The following is a 19,761-nucleotide window of genomic DNA, read 5'->3' as shown; positions in this document are numbered from 1 at the left end:
GAGTTTTAGCAGAAGACAACCAATTCATTCTCAGAAAACCATGACAGCTTAATTTTACCAGCAATACACCTGATTTGTGATCAGATTTTCATAATCTTCAATCAGTTGCTATCCTCACTAATAAGGTTAGGGGACCCGGCGTAAAAACGAATACCAGCAAGCCACAGTGCAGCAACCTGGCGACCTCCAATGCTAAAAATGTTGTCATCGTGAACACGATTTATAACACTGGCTCTAAGACACAACGATTCAAAAAAATGTTTTAAATGTCTTGCCTCTTCTTCTCTGTCAGCCGCACATACACAGACTGCTCTTTGATTCTGCCCAGTAAGCCTCATCTTCGCTTTAAGACAGACACAGAGTACTGACTCATAAATCAAACCGCTGTTTGGCATTGCTCTGCAGCTCGGGCTTGTGTCAGGCCTGACCGTTCGATCCCTCGTGCAGAGTGGCCCAGCGTTAGCAGCCCGTTAAAGGTCTGTCCTGGAGGGGATGGATTCACTTGTGTGGTACAACACAGAAAAGTGCCTGGAGCTCTCCAGCAGAGAGCCCCCTCAACCCACCACCCACCCTTTCCCCAGCTGAACCAGCGAGCTGTTCCTTATGAACCGCTGCCAACAGAATGCCTGCTATGAGATGGTTATTACTCAGTGCCGGGCTGCCACTAGCCAAAGGGCTGCTCTCCGAGCTGTAGATCGCCATGTTGTGACTTGTCAACATGCAGAAAATCGTTACCCAGCTCAGGCACTTTTATTCCACACAGGCTCTGATTGAGACTTGGGTGGGAGAAAGATTGTGTTTGGCCCTTTTTCACTTAAGAGTCTGTAGTTCCCCATATAGCAGCCAGACAAAGGTGTGTGCCGTAGTTACAGGTAAAAAATACTTATCTATGAAGTTTGAAAGTTAGGTGTATAAATTGGTATTTGCGGCTACGAAAGAGGTTTCTTAGCACAGTCCCTTTTTGTTGGCAGTCACAGACTTACAATACTATCACAGGTCAAACCAGGCATCGTAATATCTGGTCCTTTTAAAGATATTTATCAGAGTCTGTAATAATACATTATACATCTGTGCACATAAATCTTCCACTCGATGAGGCGAGTCCATCACAGTCATCAAGCCGTTCAAACGATCTTTTATTTTAATTATGTCACCACAATGCCTTTGACAGAGCATTCGCAGCTAGACTACACACCTGTGTGATGAAAGCCAAGGAAATCCAGCTAGCCAAATTAATCTAAATGTTCTGGTTCAGTATGCCTGGTTGAAGCCCCTTTCTGTGTAACCACTTGTTCAGAAGAGTATCCACCACCCTTCCCCTGCCCTTTAATTCATTTCTGAGAGGAAAGCCTGTGTATCATTATTCGCTTGAGCTCAAATGGGCAGACACCAGTGAGAGAGGCTGATCAAGTTGGTGGGGCAGGGTGGAGGACGAGGGGGGGCTTCTTGGCAGATTTTCCCAACAAATCGGATGCCAAGAGCGAAATGGAAACCTCCCTTCATTTTCCTTTCCCCTTAATCCAATGTTTTCAAGCCCTGGCCCAGCCAAGGTCATTATAATCATAGATGAGTGGAAAGGAGCCAGTGACCCACCATTACGGTAAGGTGGAGAGTCACCCAGTCACACACACTCTGCCATCGGTGTGTAATGGAGAGCTGAAATCCATGCAATGCTCCAATTCCTCCATTTGCAAATGCAGATAACCTTAAAGATCATGTGTGTATAATGGAAAATGGCTGGCTCCCATTGGGAGACATTTTAGCTGATGGCAAAGGTCAGGGTGAAAGAATGATACCGGCTCTGTACTTCCACAAAATGGTGGTAGGCAAAAAAGACAAAGAACAGCACAGAGGGGAAAAAAGACATAACCTCAGTCGATCTCTACACCTCAGAGTAGAAATCCTACGAATACGGCTTAACAAGGAAGGAACATTTTAACCTAGGTCATATGGCGTGAACACGTGTGTCTTTGGTGTGTGTGGCGAGGGGGGCGTGGTTTTGCGAGGTCTGCGCCGAGGGAGGAGTCGAGAGAAAAACGGCGCGTAAGTAAGTCAAGCACACATTAAGATCACCTGTGTCTAGTTCCAGTGATTGGTGAGGAGACACTTTTTAAGCAGCATGTGCGGATGACAGATTTCGAGAGAGAACCTGAGAAGCAGTATCAGGGGTGAGAGGTTGAGAACAGGAACGGCTGAGGATGAACCACCGAGAGCGTACATATGCTGCGGAGAACGCTGACAGCATCTCGTTGTGCTATATGTGCCAGGACGGCCATACTTTATACTTTTGTTTGTTTACTTTGCGTTTTGTGGAATAAATATTCGTCTCAGTCACGCCGACCCCGCCTCCTTTCTTCCCTCCAAGAACGGACTTATTACAGTGGTGCCGAAACCCGGGAGGAAAGGAGTGAGCTGTCGCTGCCATGCAGTCCCCGCCAGCCACTCCATTTGCGGGCGTAATCCAGTCGCTCGCCGGTCTTCATCGCGAGCAACACCAAGCGCTGCTGGGCCTTCGGGAAGATCAGGAGCAGCGTTTCCAGGCCATTGTCCAGGCCCAGCAGGAAGACCGCGAGTCGTTCCGGAGCTGGCTGAATCGAGAGCAAGTCGCGAGGGGGGCAGCCGCACCCCCAGCCGCGGGCCTCCCACTCCATAAGATGGGGGCTCAGGACGACCCGGAGGCATTTTTGGAGCTTTTCGAGAGGTCCGCGGAGCTTTCGGGCTGGCAGCCGCATGTGTGGGCCTCCCCTCCTAACCGGGGAGGCCCAGCTGGCCACACAACAGCTGCCAGTCCAAAATTTGTTTGTTTACGCAGACGGGCGGCGGGGAAGTCTGGGCCGACCTGTTTGCGGTGCGGGGAGTTGGGTCATTCTGTCGACCGCTGTCCCGTGATGGAGGTCGGCACGGTGATCCGGGTCCCCGACGCCCCACGGGTTGTCCCCGACGCCCCACGGGTTGCCCCCGATCCAGCCGGCCTGTATCAAATACCCGTGAGTATAAAAGGGGATACATATCAGGCTTTGGTGGATTCAGGATGTAACCAAACCTCAATTCATCAACGCCTGATTCAATCCGTGGCAGGGGATACGAGCCGCATGGTTAAGGTACAGTGTGTAGACGGGGACGTGGTGGACTTCCCTTTGGTGTCGCTGGCAATACAATTTCGGGGACAAAAACATAGAGTAGAGGTGGCGGTTAATCCGCACTTCCGACATCCGCTAATTTTGGGGATGAATTGGCCGATGTTTTCCGTTTTATTGGGGCAATTGTGTGCGGATGTCTCTTGGAGAAATCGAGGGCAGCGAAAGGGGGCGGTCGCGCAAGTGGGAGAAGTTGAGCCGGGACCACTGGGAGCTGACTCATGGGAACAGAGCGCAGTAGAGAGGCAAACCCTCTCTCGGTGCGATGATTTTCCCCTGGAGCAGTCGCACAACGAGTCGCTCAAACATGCATTCGATCAGGTCCGTGTCATCGACGGACAGCTTCTCCACCCGGCGCAACTGCTCTCCTATCCCTATTTTGCCATTACAAAAGACCGGTTGTATCGAGTGACCCAAGACACTCAAACAAAAAAAGATACAACCCAGTTAGTCGTACCAAAGAGCCACCGGGAAATGCTTTTCCAGACGGCTCACTGTAATCCTATGGCCGGGCACATAGGTCAAACCACAACACTAAACCGTCTAAAGGCCCGGTTTTTTTGGCCGGGCATTCACGAGAACGTGCGCAGGTGGTGCGCGTCTTGTCCTGAATGTCAGTTGGTAAACCCACCGGCCACCCTAAAAGCACCATTGTGCCCTCTTCCGCTTGTACGGGTCCCCTTCGAGAGAATTGGTATGGACCTGATCGGGCCCTTAGAATGGTCAGCACGCAGGCATCGCTTCGCATTGGTCATTGTAGATTATGCGATGCGATACCCCGAGGCAGTGGCCCTCCGCAGCATCTCCGCGAAAAGCGTAGCGGACACACAGTTTCGAGGATTCTCCTGCGAGGGAATCCCGAAGGAGGTTCTCACGGATCAAGGCACAGCATTCATGTCACGGACTCTCCGCGAACTGTACGGTTTATTGGGCATTAAGGCGATTCGGACCAGCATCTATCACCCACAAACGGACGGGCTGGTCGAACATTTTAATCGCACCTTGAAAGCAATGATCCGTAAGTTTGTGCACGACGACGCCAAAAATTGGGATCGATGGCTGGAACCCCTGTTATTTGCCGTGCGGGAGGTCCCGCAAGCCTCCACGGGGTTTTCCCCCTTTGAGCTTCTCTATGGACGTCATCCCCGTGGGGTGTTGGATGTCCTAAGGGAAACTTGGGAGGACGGACCTTCAGATAGCAAAAACCAAATTCAGTATGTCCTGGACCTGAGAGCAAAACTCCACACGCTGGGGCGGCTCTCAACGGAAAATTTGTTACAGGCCCAGGACAGACAAAGCCAACAATATAACAGGGGTACCAGATTGCGCAAATTTGCACCGGGAGATAAAGTTCTTTAAAGGTCACACAGCGAATCGGAGATCTCAATTATGAGGTGGTTCGATCGGACAGGAGTGTGGCACATCAAATCTATCACCATCTATCTATCATCATCATGGAGTGAGGCGAACACGGTGATGCTGGCGATGGTAGTGAGTAGAGAGGAAGACCTCGGGCCAGACGGATCACCCGTTGGTATCTAGCGCTACAACCCTTCAAATTCCAGGTGATCCACAGGCCGGGGTCTCAGATGGTGGTGGCCGATTTCCTCTCCAGAAGGAGGGGCTGCAGGCCGGATGATGCCCCGGCCTGAGTCGGGCGGTGGGGGTATGTGATGAGGGGGGCGTGGTTTTGCAAGGTCTGCGCCGAGGGGAGGAGTTGAGAGAAAAACGGCACGTAAGTAAGTCAAGCACACATTAAGATCACCTGTGTCTCGTTCCAGTGATTGGTGAGGAGACACTTTTTAAGCAGCACGAGCGAGACGACAGTCTCAGTATCAGGGGTGAGTGGCTGAGAACAGGAACGGCTGAGGACGAACCACCGAGAGCGAACGAGAGAGAGCGTATGCTGAGGAGAACGCTGACAGCATCTCGTTGTGCCATATGTGCCAGGACGGCCATACTTTATACTTTTGTTTGTTTACTTTGCGTTTTGTGGAATAAATATTCGTCTCAGTCATGCCGACCCCGCCTCCTTTCTTTCCTCCAAGAACGAACTTATTACAGTGTGTTATAAGTTGCCCATGCATGCATGCATTAGACACATAAAATTGCAAAAATTAAAGTGTCGGAACAAAAGATACATTCTATCTAAAAGCGAATGCTCACCCAGACCTGCCTGAAACGCCTCGTGTAACCACACCCCCACAAATCCACGTCAGTTCGTGGTATGAGTTGACTAAGACCACCCAAATGTGTGCGCAAGTAAGGTGGGTGTACCTATTAGTACAATTGGTTTGGAACCTGATGTTCCAAATATGGTAAGAGGCGTTACATTTGCGTCACACGCTTGCAGTGTTCGACCAATCACTACGCACTGGTTAACTGGCCAATTTGTTAAATTTGTCGAGCTTTGTTAAAAATCTGCAGGTTTCAGAGAGGCAGGGCAAAGAGGAGACACAAACATGCACGGTATGTGGAAAATACAGCGTTTTTGAACCTTAAATCGTGTATACACATTGCATTACATCTAAAACAAACGATAATATTTGTTTTAGCCATGTCATATGACTCCTTTAATTTACAGGAACCACTGTGAACTGTGACCTGCAGTTTGAACAAAATGTATGAATTCTGGAAAAAGGAGGGTGCATCAGTGTTATAAAAGGCATAGTTTTGTTAACCCGGTGGATTTCATTGTTGCACTGAAGCCAAAGGTAATATTTAACTGTCAAGAAGATCATCTGACTGTATCAAGTAGGGGTGTAACGATACTTCGTACTACGATATTTCGCGATGCAAAAATGTCACGATGCGCATCGAAGAGAGATGGGGATATTTTACGATATGATTTAATTGTACTCGTTGAGTGGTCAAGACACTACCTACTCTGCGCCAGTGCGTCACGTGTGCTTATCTCACATATGCGGTAGAGAGAGAAGTCTCTGGGAGAAGGGGAAGCACAAGACACAATCTGTGTCACCACGTGATTTACAAAGCGTCTTATTTTCCCTCACAATCGCCGGTAAAACACAGCAAACTTGAAGCGTGACTGCTGGCGAGTCACCCCGAAACTCATTACAAAGGCAAGCACAACCGTTTTTATATTCCAATGTTAGTTTATCCGCTAACGTGAGCTGCTGCTTAACATGATATGCAACATAAAGCCAAAAGAAACCAGCGCTGTACCGATTAGAGAAGTAAATCGTACTGTAGATTAAAAGATTGAATGACATGCTAAAAATCGAACCAAGTATGTGATTTGCATGATTGAAGAAATGTAATGCAATTTATGTAATATGTCTTTTTGAAAGATATTTCTCATTCATTACTGTCTCAAGCTAAGACAGCGCAGCTTCAAAGAGACATGAGCCAATAGCGTTTGAGTGTGAGCTCTGTCAGAGCGTTTCATTGGTTGGATGTACTGAATGAATATACCCTTCACTGAACGAATGAGTCAATTGAGTCAAAATGAGACTGAATGAACTGGTACATGACGTTCATGGTCTAATATTCTCTGTGTTGTAACAATGCATATGATTGAACTTTTCTGAAAAATAAAGGTAATGACCTGGTTTAATTTAATTCTAAGGTAAAGTAAATTATGTCAAAACAGTTAAATCTTTGTATGGAACATTTAATTACACCATTTAAATTAGTTAAACCAGATAGATTTTAGTAGACTAAATACAGTATAATGTAGATTTTGTCGACTAAAACTAAAATGATGGGGATGACTAAAATCTGACTAATACTAAATTGCATTTTAGTCAAAAGACTATGACTAAACCTAAATCAAAATTTGCTGTCAAAATTGACACTCAGTGACAAACCTGCAGTACAGCAGGTTCAGTTAAGCCTTAAAATGTTTAAATTCTTTATTAAGTTGTATGTGCAACAAAAAAAGTTACTGAAATTGTTAATATTTTGAAAATAAATGTTATTTGAATTTCAGTTTCATTTTTTAATTTTGTTGAAAATATCGAGATGCGTATCGAATCGTGAGCTGAGTGTATCGTTACACCCCTAGTATCAAGGCCTTAATGCCCTTTTGCAAGTCCTGAGCCATGCACATCGTGACATAAATGCTCATGTTCTCAGTATCTTTAAGAAAGGGAAGTAAAAGATTTACATGTCACAGCATTTACATAAAAAGTTTTATTTAAAAAAAATACCAGACACAAGGCAAATTAGTTGTTCAAAGAGCAAACAAGTAGCACACCTATCTCATTATGTGCGGTTTCTGAACTTTGTGATTTTTTTTCAAAAGCAGTATTAAACAAGTGCATGTGTAAGATCTATTAAGATCCAGTATCGTTATTGTCATCTGGCTCTCTGTTTACATGCGTTAAAGTATGCTGAATGCAAACAGAAAGTACAAATGTGAAGTTTGACATCACTCCTTCATGGCCTTCAAGATATTAAATACATTGTAACATCATATTTGTACCTCTTGTTAAAGAAGCTAAAACGCATGCAGAAACTATTTCCTATTCCGAAGAGAGCAACCAAACTCGCAAAATAAAATATATATCACTTAAAAAGGCACATAAAATAGCATTATGCTCGTGCATACGGTACTTTCGTGCACTTAAAGCGTCATCAAGCCACATTTCACCAATTCCTCTGATCGATGCCTTCCACACACTACACCATACCCCACCTAGCGGCCGGCACACGCAACTACACTTCTTCACTGCCGAGCTGATAAAAGCACATCTTAACATCCAGTTACACCGGGTCAAATGAACAAATATCGTTATAAGTAATTCCAAGCGCAACCGGCGTAATGCAGCAGAAGCTATACAATTTTCGTCGCATAAGCCTCAGAAGCGAAAAGAAAAAGCGTTTCGCCTTTGTGCGTATTGATCGCAGACCGTCTGCAACGAATGGCTGCATGAGGAAGGAAAAAACCCTGAACTTCAGGTGACCGACCATGGCTTTGACACAGGCAGCCTGCAGACATGAACCCCGCTGAACTGGGAGGGGTGGAAGAAAATACCTCAGCTTAAAAAAATCCCTCTTCGCCCGCGAAGTGCTCGACAAACGAAAGAAAAAGTCGCGCGCCGAGCGTCACACACACACGACCGCGGAAGGGGGAAAGTTACACGAACGTGTTTTAGGGCGATTTTTCAAGTTGCGGACTGGTGCTAGATAGCGCCAGAGCTAAGTAAAGGCAGGGGCACGGATGGAAGGCTGAGTCTGGCTCTCGGTCTGATCCGACTGACCCTTCATTTTATTGCGACCAGCTCCACAGATCCTCCCCTTTCCCTTCCGCGAGTCTCAGCCTCGTTCGCACGGATACATATAAGCAAAGACGCGCTGCCATAAGCGCCAAATAAGCGGCGATAACGCGAGCTTTACTGGCTGCAACCTTTAGGCGGAACGGGACCTTTATCGATTATCTGCAATTAAAGCCACCGCTAGTGCACTCGCTCCGCTAGCCCCCTCGTCGCCAACATGGCTGCCTAGCACAGACCTAAAAAAGGAGAAATAACCTACGCCGTGCCTTTGTCTGTTTCACCTCTTTAACCCTAAACTACTGCGCAAAACACACGGAGAAGCGCTAAAACCGCGGCGATCGAGAAAACGACTTACGTGAAGGCAGGCGCTTGGGTTGCTCCTGTTTCCTCCTTGGCATTTTCCCCCTTTTATCACATTCTCCTTCTTGTTTAGGGATAAGAAGAAAAAAGGTCTTTTCCCATTGAAATTTCGCGAGGGAGCCTGATGGCAGGGACTTGTCGTGCACCTGGCTGTCCTCGGTTAAGTGTATTGTTGGGAACAGGGAAGAGTAGAGGAGGAGGTGCTGTTGTTGTTGCCGTGTCTTGACTATGGCTGCTCTCTGTAAGTGTGTGTCTCCGAGCCCCTAACTAACACTAATGCAGGGATCAAAGGGCAGCAACAGCAGAGCACACACGCTTGCGCGCGCGCACACACTCGCTCACGGAGAGTAGAGCTCGCCCGCCCGAGCAACGAGAAAGGGACAAGGTGCCCCCAAGCTTTCAGGGTGTATACTTGACGGACCGCGAGGTTTTTTAATATGCATATATCAAATCGTTTATGCATATTTAAATCGATTGAAAACATGCAAATGTTTAAACATCACGGTGCGATATAAATATGAAATAAGATTTCAATTTAATGAGCGATTTGTGTTTTTAAGAATTTTTTTAATTTTATAATTTTGTATTAATGTGAAATATTTGGTCAGCTATTACATTTAGATGGAACAGATACAGAATACACACAAACACAGATTTTTTATGTGTGTGTTATGTAATTGTAGAATAAATTAAGTGAAGCAACATAAACTGAAATAATATTAAAATAAATATTTATTTATAAATACTCTTTATTACATGGTAATAACCACTCCATTCAAATTATGTAAAAAAATTGGAAGCCCCCCCCATCCATCCACACACACACACAATATTCTGTTCTATGCATAGTACTGAAGCAGCCGGCTGTTCCCCACTCAGGGCTGGTCTCCAGCAGGCTGCATGCTGTTGGACAAGTTCGTTCTTTCACACCTCTCTGGTGTTAGGAGGACTGTATCCTCCCTCATGCCATGTTGCCATCCTCCACGCAGCCGTCCACACGTGCAGCTCGTTACCGTGGCAATTAGCACAGACCCAAATTAGCCGACTTCGCCTCTGCACAGGTGACTGACACGCACACACACTTTGTAGCTTGCTCATTAGGATATGGCTGTCTCACGAATCCTCTGCTTTGTGGTCCCTCTTAAAGTCCACAGAGGGGCTGCTCTGCTGACGTTTGGACCTTGGTGGTACAGTATCACAATACTGTAAATGTGAAATAGGTATTCCACAAATAGAGCTGTTTTATTTTTAAATCTATGTGTGTACAGCTCAATTCGCAATACTTGTTGGTCCAATATCATTCCTTGATAGCTAAAACTAATATTTTATATGTAATGCAAGGTGTAATATTAGAGAACACATTTTACATATATTCCAAATTTTCTCCTGTATGTGTGTGCGCTTGTTATTGTTTAAGATTAGTTTAGTCTCCATGGCGAGGTCACGGTCTATTCTATAACCCCACCGATGCCAGGCAGCTGAGGTAATGCGTGCGCGCAGACGATCTGCTGATAGTAGTCATGGCAACAGCAGCATGACCTCACACTTGGTAGCAACCTAAAGGTCACCCAACAGACATCATGTTTTGGTGGGCTTTGTACAGTATCAACTGAACTTGACAGTGACAAACATCTGCGAAAGAAAGAAGACCGTTTCCAATGACATCTGTTTCCATTTGATACTTTTATCTCTTTTGTTCACTCTAAGAGTGTTGCTTTACAAATTGCCCAGAGAATTCAGACGTACACGCTAACACACATTCACAAACCTGAAAATAGAACTTACACTGTCATAAGCTTATAGGTAATACCCTTTTATATTTTTCCTAATGGACAAGACATTAATGGCTTACAAAAATACCATTCTGCTATTATTCATGCTAAAAGTCTAATAACTTTCTTTGCCAAAAAAAATGATAGTTAGCCTCAGACCGTTCTTCTAATTATGGGTCCTTTAACCTTTACGTTATTGATAAACATGATTGTTCCTTCGGCTTTTGAAAAAAAACCTTGTTTTGTCTGTTGGCGTTATTACTACTTATTAAAATGGCTCCCCTGCAGCAGTCCGGGCTGTTAGTGCACTAAATGAATTTCAGGTGCTTCAGTAGCGGATAAAGAAGGTTGGATAAAGAGGTATATCTCTCCCTGAGGCCAGGCATAGTGGTGTAGGTTACCTCTTTTGCAACTCCTCGTTGCCTCTTCCTCTTTGTTAGGATGTTTCAAGATTGTGTTAGGAACTCTAAGTCAAGCATGCCATTAGAGGACTAGTGATATATAGTGACGAGTATATTTTTTGAACCCCCACACGTTGTATATGCATTCAATTTAAATACATTTTTATAGCATTTATCACAATGCTGCATTGTTGCAAAGCAGCTTTACATAAATATAGACAGCAGAAACAGAAGTAGAGAGATTATGAAAGAAATCAATTATGTAATTATTAGATAATTAAGTAATTATGAAAGAAATGTAAAAACAAAGATTACATTAGCAAAACTTTTGTAAGTTTGTAAGTTGAAAGTTTGTAATCGGACTGTCCTACTCGTAGTGGACAGATTAGCGCTTTGTGTGTCAAGGTGGTGGTAATGTGGCTAATAGACTCTATGCACACAGGGTGATGACTTCACCCAAAAATGAAAATTCTGTCATCATTTACTCACCTTCGAGTTGTTCCAAATGTGTATAAATGTATTTGTTCTGATGAACACAGAGAAAGATAGGCCTATTTGGAATAATGCTTATAACCAAACAGATCTCTACCATAGTAGGAAAAAAACAATGCTAGTCAAAAGTGCCCCAGAACTGTTTGCTGTCCTACATTCTTCAAAATGTCTTCGTTTGTGTTCAACAGAACAAAAAAAATGATACAGTAATTTTTCCTACTATGGTAGTCAATGGGTGTTCAGATATGTTTGGTTATAAGCATTATTCAGAATATCTTTCTCTGTGTTAATCAGAACAAAGAAATTTATACACATTTGAAACAACTTGAAGGTGAGTAAATGATGACAGAATTTTCATTTTTGGGTGAAGTATCCCTTTAAGTCATCACACCCTGTGTGCATAGAGTCTATTAGCCACCTTACCACCACCTTGACACACAAAGCGCTAAGGAACTCGTCCAGCTTATTTTAACTGTTGCTAGTTTTGATTAGACTGTAAACCACTAATTATCTATCAATTAAAACAAAGTTATTTCTGTTTATGTTCCAATTTGTGTGTTTTTCTAAGAACAGTAGTTAATGACTGATGACCCCTGACCCATCATCTTTCCCCGACCTTTGACCCGCAGCTACATTAGTTCTCTATTAAATAGTGTGAGTATGTACAGTCTTGATATTACATTGAGTTTAATGAGTGAGGTTTAGTATTTTTAAGCTGCCACTCAGTTATGACTGTATCAGTTATCAAGAACAGTTATACTATGTTAAAGTAGTTCTCTAATATATAGAAAATATCCTTGTTTATTTTATTAAATAACACACACGCATGCACGCACACACGCACACACATACACATACACATACACATACACATACACAAACTAACTTGTCATTGTTGATGCAGGGGACACAGATGCACCAAAAACAGAAATGCACAAATTTTCAACATTTGCATGTCATCTGTGGTGTTTTTTTAGGTCGAAATACATTTTTGCCTGAGAGGCTAATCATCAGAAAAAAAACTTTCAAGACAAAAGAAGCATGAAATGTGGCATAGAAATCAAATAATTAAAGCAATTAAAGTCTTCGAGGGTCAGACCCTTCATAAGGTAGAATAAATGACTTCAATCTAATTGTCTTTTATAACATTATTCTTGGTCACAGAGCTTTAAAGAGCAACATGAATAGGCCAGCGAAAGAGGCCTTAGACTAAATTAAAAAGTTCATGATTAGATGGACAGTACCATATTATTAATATGTACTTGTGAATATAAAGTGACATATAATACGTTTCATTAAAATTATTATTTCTAAATTCAATAAATTAATTAGATATGTTTGTGTGTGTGTATATGTGTGTGTGTGTGTGTGTGTGTGTGTGTATGTGTGTGTGTGTGTGTGTGTGTGTGTGTGTGTGTGTGTCTGNTCTCTCTTAGTTTGTGTATGTGTTTGTGTGTTTTTGTGTGTGTGTGTGTGTGTGTGTGTTTGTGTGTGTGTGTGTGTGTGTGTGTGTGTGTGTGTGCGTGCGTGCGTGCTGCGCGTGTGTGTGTGTGTGTGCGTGCGTGTGTGTGTGTATGTGCGTGTGTGTGTGTGTGTGTGTGTATCTGTATCTGTATGTGTATGTGTATGTGTGTGTATGTGTATGTGGGTGTGTGTATGGGGTGGCTTGACATCCAGATTTAATTTTTTCAAGTAAAGCTTAGATGACTGTTATTAAAAAGAGGGCTTGGTGATGCTTGGAGTTTTAATGGATTAATTACTTGGTTAAAATTTTTATAACTACTATAAATAGAGTGTTCATAATAGGATCAAAAATGTGTAATGTTAAAAAATAGGGTCAATTTGGATTGTTTGCATTTTGCAAGTGTCTATTTGCGGTCAATTAGTTCTCAGTTCAGTGTCTCTCTCTCTCTCTCTCTTATTAGACTCATCTCCTTGGAAATCTCATCTGCTTCTATCAATTTCAATCAAAATCGACTGATTTAATACATTCTGAATACATTATACTGTCATACTGGTGACACGAACAAAATGGAAAACCTCTCAGCTGTGGATGCTAAGAAGCAGGGAACAATCTCAGCCCATAAAACACACAACGCTTGACATTTAGCAGTTGAATGCAGGCTCTATAAAGGTAATTATTTTAACATTTGCTATTCTTGCATCAATTTGGCTTTGCAGCAAGTGCACTTCTAAAAATATTAAAATAATAGTATTTACACAATATTGCTGACATGTCATTCTATGCAGTGCTTTAGTGGTGTTTTACATGCTTTAATGTGTAACAGACTTTCCTTCTTAATGTTTATTGACCATTTCTCCAGCACTGTATAAATGCATCTGAATGTGCCGTTCTTGATTTGCATATGGGAAATACTATCATTGAAGCCTATGGTGATTACAGTTCTCTTTTGATCCACACACTGTAACGCGAGCCCTCAAGCTTTTGTGTGGCTATGGCTTTGTCTCTCTGATGGGATTTCTGCCCTCTCTCCATTTCCCTTTGTTTCTCTTCGTTTCTCTCCCTTTCTTCAAAGCTCCTCCTTCTCTTCACTGGGCCCACCAATGAGAGACTCTTCAGGTGCTGACCTTATCAGGTGGAGGTCAATGCCAGGTCAGGGATCTGTTGCTAGGCTACCATCAGATAAGTGGCGGGAAGACTGAGCACCGGGTTGCGCTGTCATTCAGTGCTTGTCATGTAATCTCATTCATTTGCTGACAATTGCCTGAACGTCACAGAAGGTTATCGAGCCTATCCTGTCATAATTAAACACATTAAAATATTAAACCAACACAGCCAAGTGCTGGCAGCTTCTACCCGACTGAACGGCAAAATGAAGTTCTTAATTTAGATTTGATAGTATAGTAGCCTGTATTTGAAATCGAGAGATCTGAAACACGAAAACATGGCATAGAAACATGAGGGAATTTCATATAATCCATCCGTCAAATGAAAGCAATATTGCATTGACACACTAATAATGCATCATAAATGTTGTAATGGACTATCAGTGTAGACCAGTGAGTTGGACTGGATCACTGAACTGATCCATCAATGAAGGTCAAATCAATCACCACTTCTTATTAATAATAAATAACAGGTCAATTTAATCTGACTACATTTACAAACTAAAATTAACATAAAGAAGGGATTCAAATGTATCTAGTCGTTCAAAAGGTTTTCAGAACACAGTGTACAAACTACCTGCGAACACTCTTAAAAAATAAAGAGTCCAAAAAATTCCATTTTGGCCACATGGTTCAATAAATAACTTTTGGCAGAATCTTTGTTGCACAAAAGGTTCTTTATAGTAGTAGAAAACGCTTCTACAGACTATAAAAATGTAAGAAAGAAGGGCAATTCAGTGCAAATGTCAACCTAACCATGAAAAAATAAAGTTTTCACCAAACAGATTTCTGCATTAACTGCCATAGTAGGGAAAATAAATAACATGGGAGTCAATGTGGGATGAGATCTGTTTGGTTACTGACATTCTTCTAAATATCTTCCTTTTGTGTTTAGCTTGAAATAACCTGAAGCTGAGTAAACGATGACAGAATTTTAATTTTTGGGTGAACTGTCACTTTAAGAACCTTTGACAAAAAGATTCTGTAGAACCATAAATTATTCTTTATGGCATGGCTGCAAATCCTTTTAGTCCTTTTCAAAAGTGCATCTGAACATATGATTAAATGACCAGTCTCAATAAAAACGGTTCAACTTTTGATTTATATATGTCCTTCTAAATGTTGCAATTCACTTTTGAAGATAGTGTACATGCATGTATATTCTTTCCGATACAGACAAACCAAAATATTGATGACTCATCCTGCATGCATCACATTATTAGCCAATCAAATGTTGTTTACAAAATACAAAATAAAACTAAATAAGGTCACATTATTGCTAAATAAACTATTGTCACAGTTTGAGTTTTATTCTAAAATGTAAATGTTTATGTAAAGCTGCTTTGTAACAATACACATTGTGGGGTACTGTAGGAATCTTTGTCATGTCTAAACCCATGCCAAGCCTGATGCATGATAAATTCCAACATCATCTCATCCCTGTAGGTCTCTGTAGTCTCCCAGTAGGTCCTCTCCACGACAGAATATTCCGTCACTGTCGCTCTGAGTCTGGCGGGTTAACGGCAGGTCAAAGGATTTGGTGATCAGAGGTTCAGTGAGCCGTGAGCCCTGCTGGACAAGCGCTTTGATAAGAGGACTGCTGCTTCTGTGCTTGCCCACTTCTGAGGCTCTAATGTGGAGCTTGGGTGAGACTGGCACGTTCTGAAAGGCTAAGTCTCAATGTCTGGGTACTTGCCAGCTGACATTCCACTAAGACAAGCTAAGCGAGAGACAGAGAGTGGGGTAGATTTATTGAGACATCAGACTTGCGGAATGTTCTATAAAATGCCTGTGGAGAGAATGAAGAAATTAATGTCAGACACTGTGCTGTTCAACATACATAATCTACCCATATTCACCTTGTTGAACGCTTGCTAAATGAGCAACTTTAGGATCAAGTACAACATGACTTCCCATTGCCATGAATATTCTGCTAGTACACACCACTATTTGTCTGCTTCTGAGTCACAACTTCTCTGTGGTAGGGAACACTGGTGGTCAAAAGGCAGAGTGGGAGTTTGTGTATGTGAGTCTTGTGTTTATAAGAGATAGAGAAGAAGAGAGAGAGAGAGAGAGAGAGAGAGAGAGAGAGAGAGAGAGATACTTACCCGAGGAGAGAGGAGTGTAGGATTTGAAAGGCAAGCTTCATGGCAGCCGGGAGTTTTATCTCTTTTTTAGAACAACCAGTGAGGTGTTTAGAAACCAGCATACCATCGCTATGTTAGACGGTTGCCTATAAAAGCAGAGATGTTTCTCTCTCCTCAGGGGATAATGCTAATGACTGTAAAAATAAATATCAAGAATATGAGAAGAATGCCATGAGAGGATTTTCTTACATTACTGCCACAATCCCATAGTAGTCATACGCAAATCATCTTACTAATACATCAATTCATTGTTCTCCTGAGAGGGTAAAAATTATTGTTCAGAGGTTGCTCTTTTATAGCTCAGGATTTTAAATTGAGTTATCTATTATGGTTCTTGTTCAGTATTATCCACATATCAGGTAAAAAATGTAATAAAATGGACTATTGTTGACATACAGTAAAGATTTGAGATGGATTTAAATAGCATTTCACAGTTATTTTACAAAGATGCGGTTGAAATTAAAATCTTTAACTTCTGACTTTAAATTGAATTTGAGCTCAGTTTAAGACTGAATTTGAGCCTCATTTTCTGAGGTAAACAGGCGTTTCTCTGGAGTAAAATGTTAGAAGCTTAAAATAGCAAAAATCTTTCATGTATATTTATGATTTAAAGGTCATATGTGTACGTTTTTTTAAAGATTATGTAAAAGACCTTACATAATGAAGCGTTTTAATTACCTTAGAATTAGCTATTTTTATCTACATACATTGCGAGTCCCCTTACGTGGAAGTTGCCATGTTGTTTCTACAGTAGCCCTAAATGGACAAACTGCCCTACAGTCCACGTTTCGTAAATATTTTATCTCCTTCGGCAAAGAAGCAAAAACGTGACGATATCTTAGTTCTGTGTCAGCCACCGTACTGTTTCAGAAGTGAGGGATGAGCGTTGGAGTGAGCTGCTGGTTGCAATTCACAACCTCACCCCATTAAGATTTTTTTTATTTCATTCATTCATTCTTTTTTCATTTTTTTATCTGCTTTACAACTTGGGCAATGCTTTCCCTGCACGTAGCTTTAATAGTATCTTTTCTATAACCACAAACATTTTTTGAAATGAGCAAACCTGATGATCTGGCAAGACTGTAAAACTGTATGGGCAATATGTTACAGGATGCTAGCTGAACTCATCATGAAAGTGGAATGAGGGGGCTTTGTTCCAAAATGTCACAATGCATATTTATGGCTGTGAAGTGCTCCTTTTGTATACTCAATTCCCCTGTCCTTCAGTCGCAAACATTTCTTCTTACATCACTGTCATGACAATTGCAATCAAACTATGCATATAAAGCTACGCTTTACAGTGACCGAACCATCTTCCCATTAGCATAGCCTTTAAGAGAAAAGGTCTCAAGAATGAGCAACACCTTGTCCGAAGAACCAGACACTGCTCAGCTTATATCTAACAGCCTTTACATTGGGTGGCCTGGCTTGAGTCCCACTCTCTGTGCCATGCCTTTTGGGTGGGTTCGTGGAGCACCTGCAGGGTAGGTTAAGGAGTGGGGTGCCAAAGGTGGTCAGTATGTACAGTAGTGGTCTGAAACACGTGAAGCACTTCTAGGCATCAGACTTGAATTTACAAGACTGAATACATCCCCAATAAATCTTGTTTGAATATATAATATTTTTTTATGTATGAAACTCACAATTATGTTTTAAATGTGTACACACACAAAAAAACATTCCTGTAGCTAGTGGTAGCAGTGCAAAAGATTATACATTCAGTGCACTCTAAGTCATTTTGGAAAAAAGCACCTGGTAAATTAGTTATCATATAATTTTTAGCTTGTAAAACTGAAAGACAGCGCACAAGGAACAGTTCACTCAAAAATTAAAATTCTGTCATCATTTACTCACCCTCCAAACCTGTATAAATGTCTTTGTTTTGCTAAACACAACATAGGAATGTATTTGGAAGAATGTCAGTGACCAAACAGATCTCATCCTCCATTTACTGCCATAGAAGGGGAAAAACTTTTGATAAAACTTGAGAGCCCTGTTAAAAGCCCTGGATAACACTAACATAAAAATATCACAAAGAACAAAATTTCAATGTGGACTTAGGGTCTGAATACTTTTGCAAGGCACTATATATTACCCACGCTAAAGATGTTAGAGTGCATAGAGACTATGTATATTGATGTGTCTCATTAGCTTTAATTAGCAATTGGCTATTTAATTAGCAATTAGCACTTAAACTCCACAGCAGACAGACAATGCTAATAGTTCATTGTGAGTGCTGAGGAATATCTTCACTCAAGGTTAGACTCCAAAATGGCAAATTTAACGTTGCACGTTTCCAGTTTTGTTAAAATGTTACCTTTCAGCTAAATACCCTTAGTTAAATCTTTTGAGATTTTTTGAAAACAAAACTAACTCAAACAAACAACTGATCTAGTATCAATATTTGTCATAGATTCGCTAAGAAAAGATTCACTTTATACAAGACTTCTAATATAAGACAGATTTTCATTTCTGCTAGGGATATGATAAAGGTCCAGAGGTTGCAACGAGTATCTGAAATCACATTTGATAACGTGGCTTGCAGTGCAGATATATAGTGGGCGTACATCTTGGTGTTAGAAAAGGTGAGTAAGGTTCCATTGCTCATTTTTGATCAAGGCAATGCTCCCCCATCATTTCCACACTATTACCCCCATGCAGTGCAGGGATTAGGGAGAGAGAAGGGGGAGGAGAAAAACTACACGCCAGCAGCCAATCTGGATTTCATTTGAAAACTCCCGTGAGGTTTTTCCATTATCCCCCCTCCATATCCAACTTGACCCTATAGAGAAAGCCCTGGCCTGCAAAGGTCAGCCTAGTCTAGACTCTCCTCTCCTTGCCTTTCTGTCTTCTTTCTGGGGACAGCCTGCGGCAACCGAGTGGTCCCTCCTCCCCTCCCATCTCACACCCTTCAGCCTGATGTCGAAGCTGCCTCTGTAATCTTTTCATTTTTCCTGCACTCCCTCTCAGGTCTTTGGGGGCTTTGAAAGGTGAGGCAGGTTGTACCAGCAAATCAACTGTGCCACTGTCCATCTGAGCTCACCAGCATCTTGAATACAAGGTGAAAACAGTCCCATCTGGCATTACTGGGCAGCTATTACCCACATGTTACTGTTTTCAGAATAGCTGTGGGTTATTCTCAGCCTCGTGGAAAGAGCAGATTGTCGGTGCTGAGTAAATGTTAAAGTTTTTTCTTTCTCTTTGGTTAGTCAGTGTTGTATATCGCAGTGTTCACAATAACATAACTGTATATATTGCTGTAGATAAAGCATGGCGCTTGCAAGGTCATGGGTTTGATAATGTAAATGATCAAATATGTAAAACCTTGAAAGTACTCCACTGAAAAGCATAAGTACGTACAATGTCTGAAAAACAGGTCAGTAAAGAGTTTCTTCAGTTTGGGCCACAAGTTAGAGAGAAACATTCCCTGTCCTTCGCCAAGCAACAGGCACAATGATGAAGAAAAAAGCTTGTGAAACCCAAGTTGTGTCTGTACAGCTCTATTGTTTTTTAATCAGTATCCCTTAACAAGCCAAGTTTTTCTCGCTTTCGCGCTTTTCCAGTAAAGTCAAGAACGTGCTGCA

At 42.1% G+C, this 19,761-nt stretch overlaps 1 protein-coding gene across 5 annotated transcripts in view; it reads right to left on the bottom strand.

Annotated features, from left to right (window-relative positions):
• The window catches only part of znf827 (zinc finger protein 827), a 77,632-nt gene extending 68,531 nt beyond the window's left edge, over positions 1-9,101 (bottom strand). For 3 of the 5 annotated variants that reach the window (XM_057327995.1, XM_057327997.1, XM_057327996.1), the window contains exon 1: positions 8,733-9,097. In XM_057327995.1, coding sequence (XP_057183978.1) covers positions 8,733-8,775 — 43 coding nt within the window. In that variant the 5' untranslated portion in view covers positions 8,776-9,097. Of the gene's footprint in view, positions 1-8,732 lie in introns of all 5 variants that reach the window. The other 2 variants (XM_057327999.1, XM_057327998.1) reach the window with 1 other exon arrangement.
• Positions 9,102-19,761: the final 10,660 nt, after the last annotated feature.

Source organism: Triplophysa rosa, unplaced genomic scaffold (assembly GCF_024868665.1).
Source record: "Triplophysa rosa unplaced genomic scaffold, Trosa_1v2 scaffold34_ERROPOS727490, whole genome shotgun sequence".
NCBI classification, from domain to species: Eukaryota; Metazoa; Chordata; class Actinopteri; order Cypriniformes; family Nemacheilidae; genus Triplophysa; species Triplophysa rosa.
Note: the sequence above shows the minus strand (reverse complement) of the source record. Positions and strands in the feature narration are given on the sequence as shown.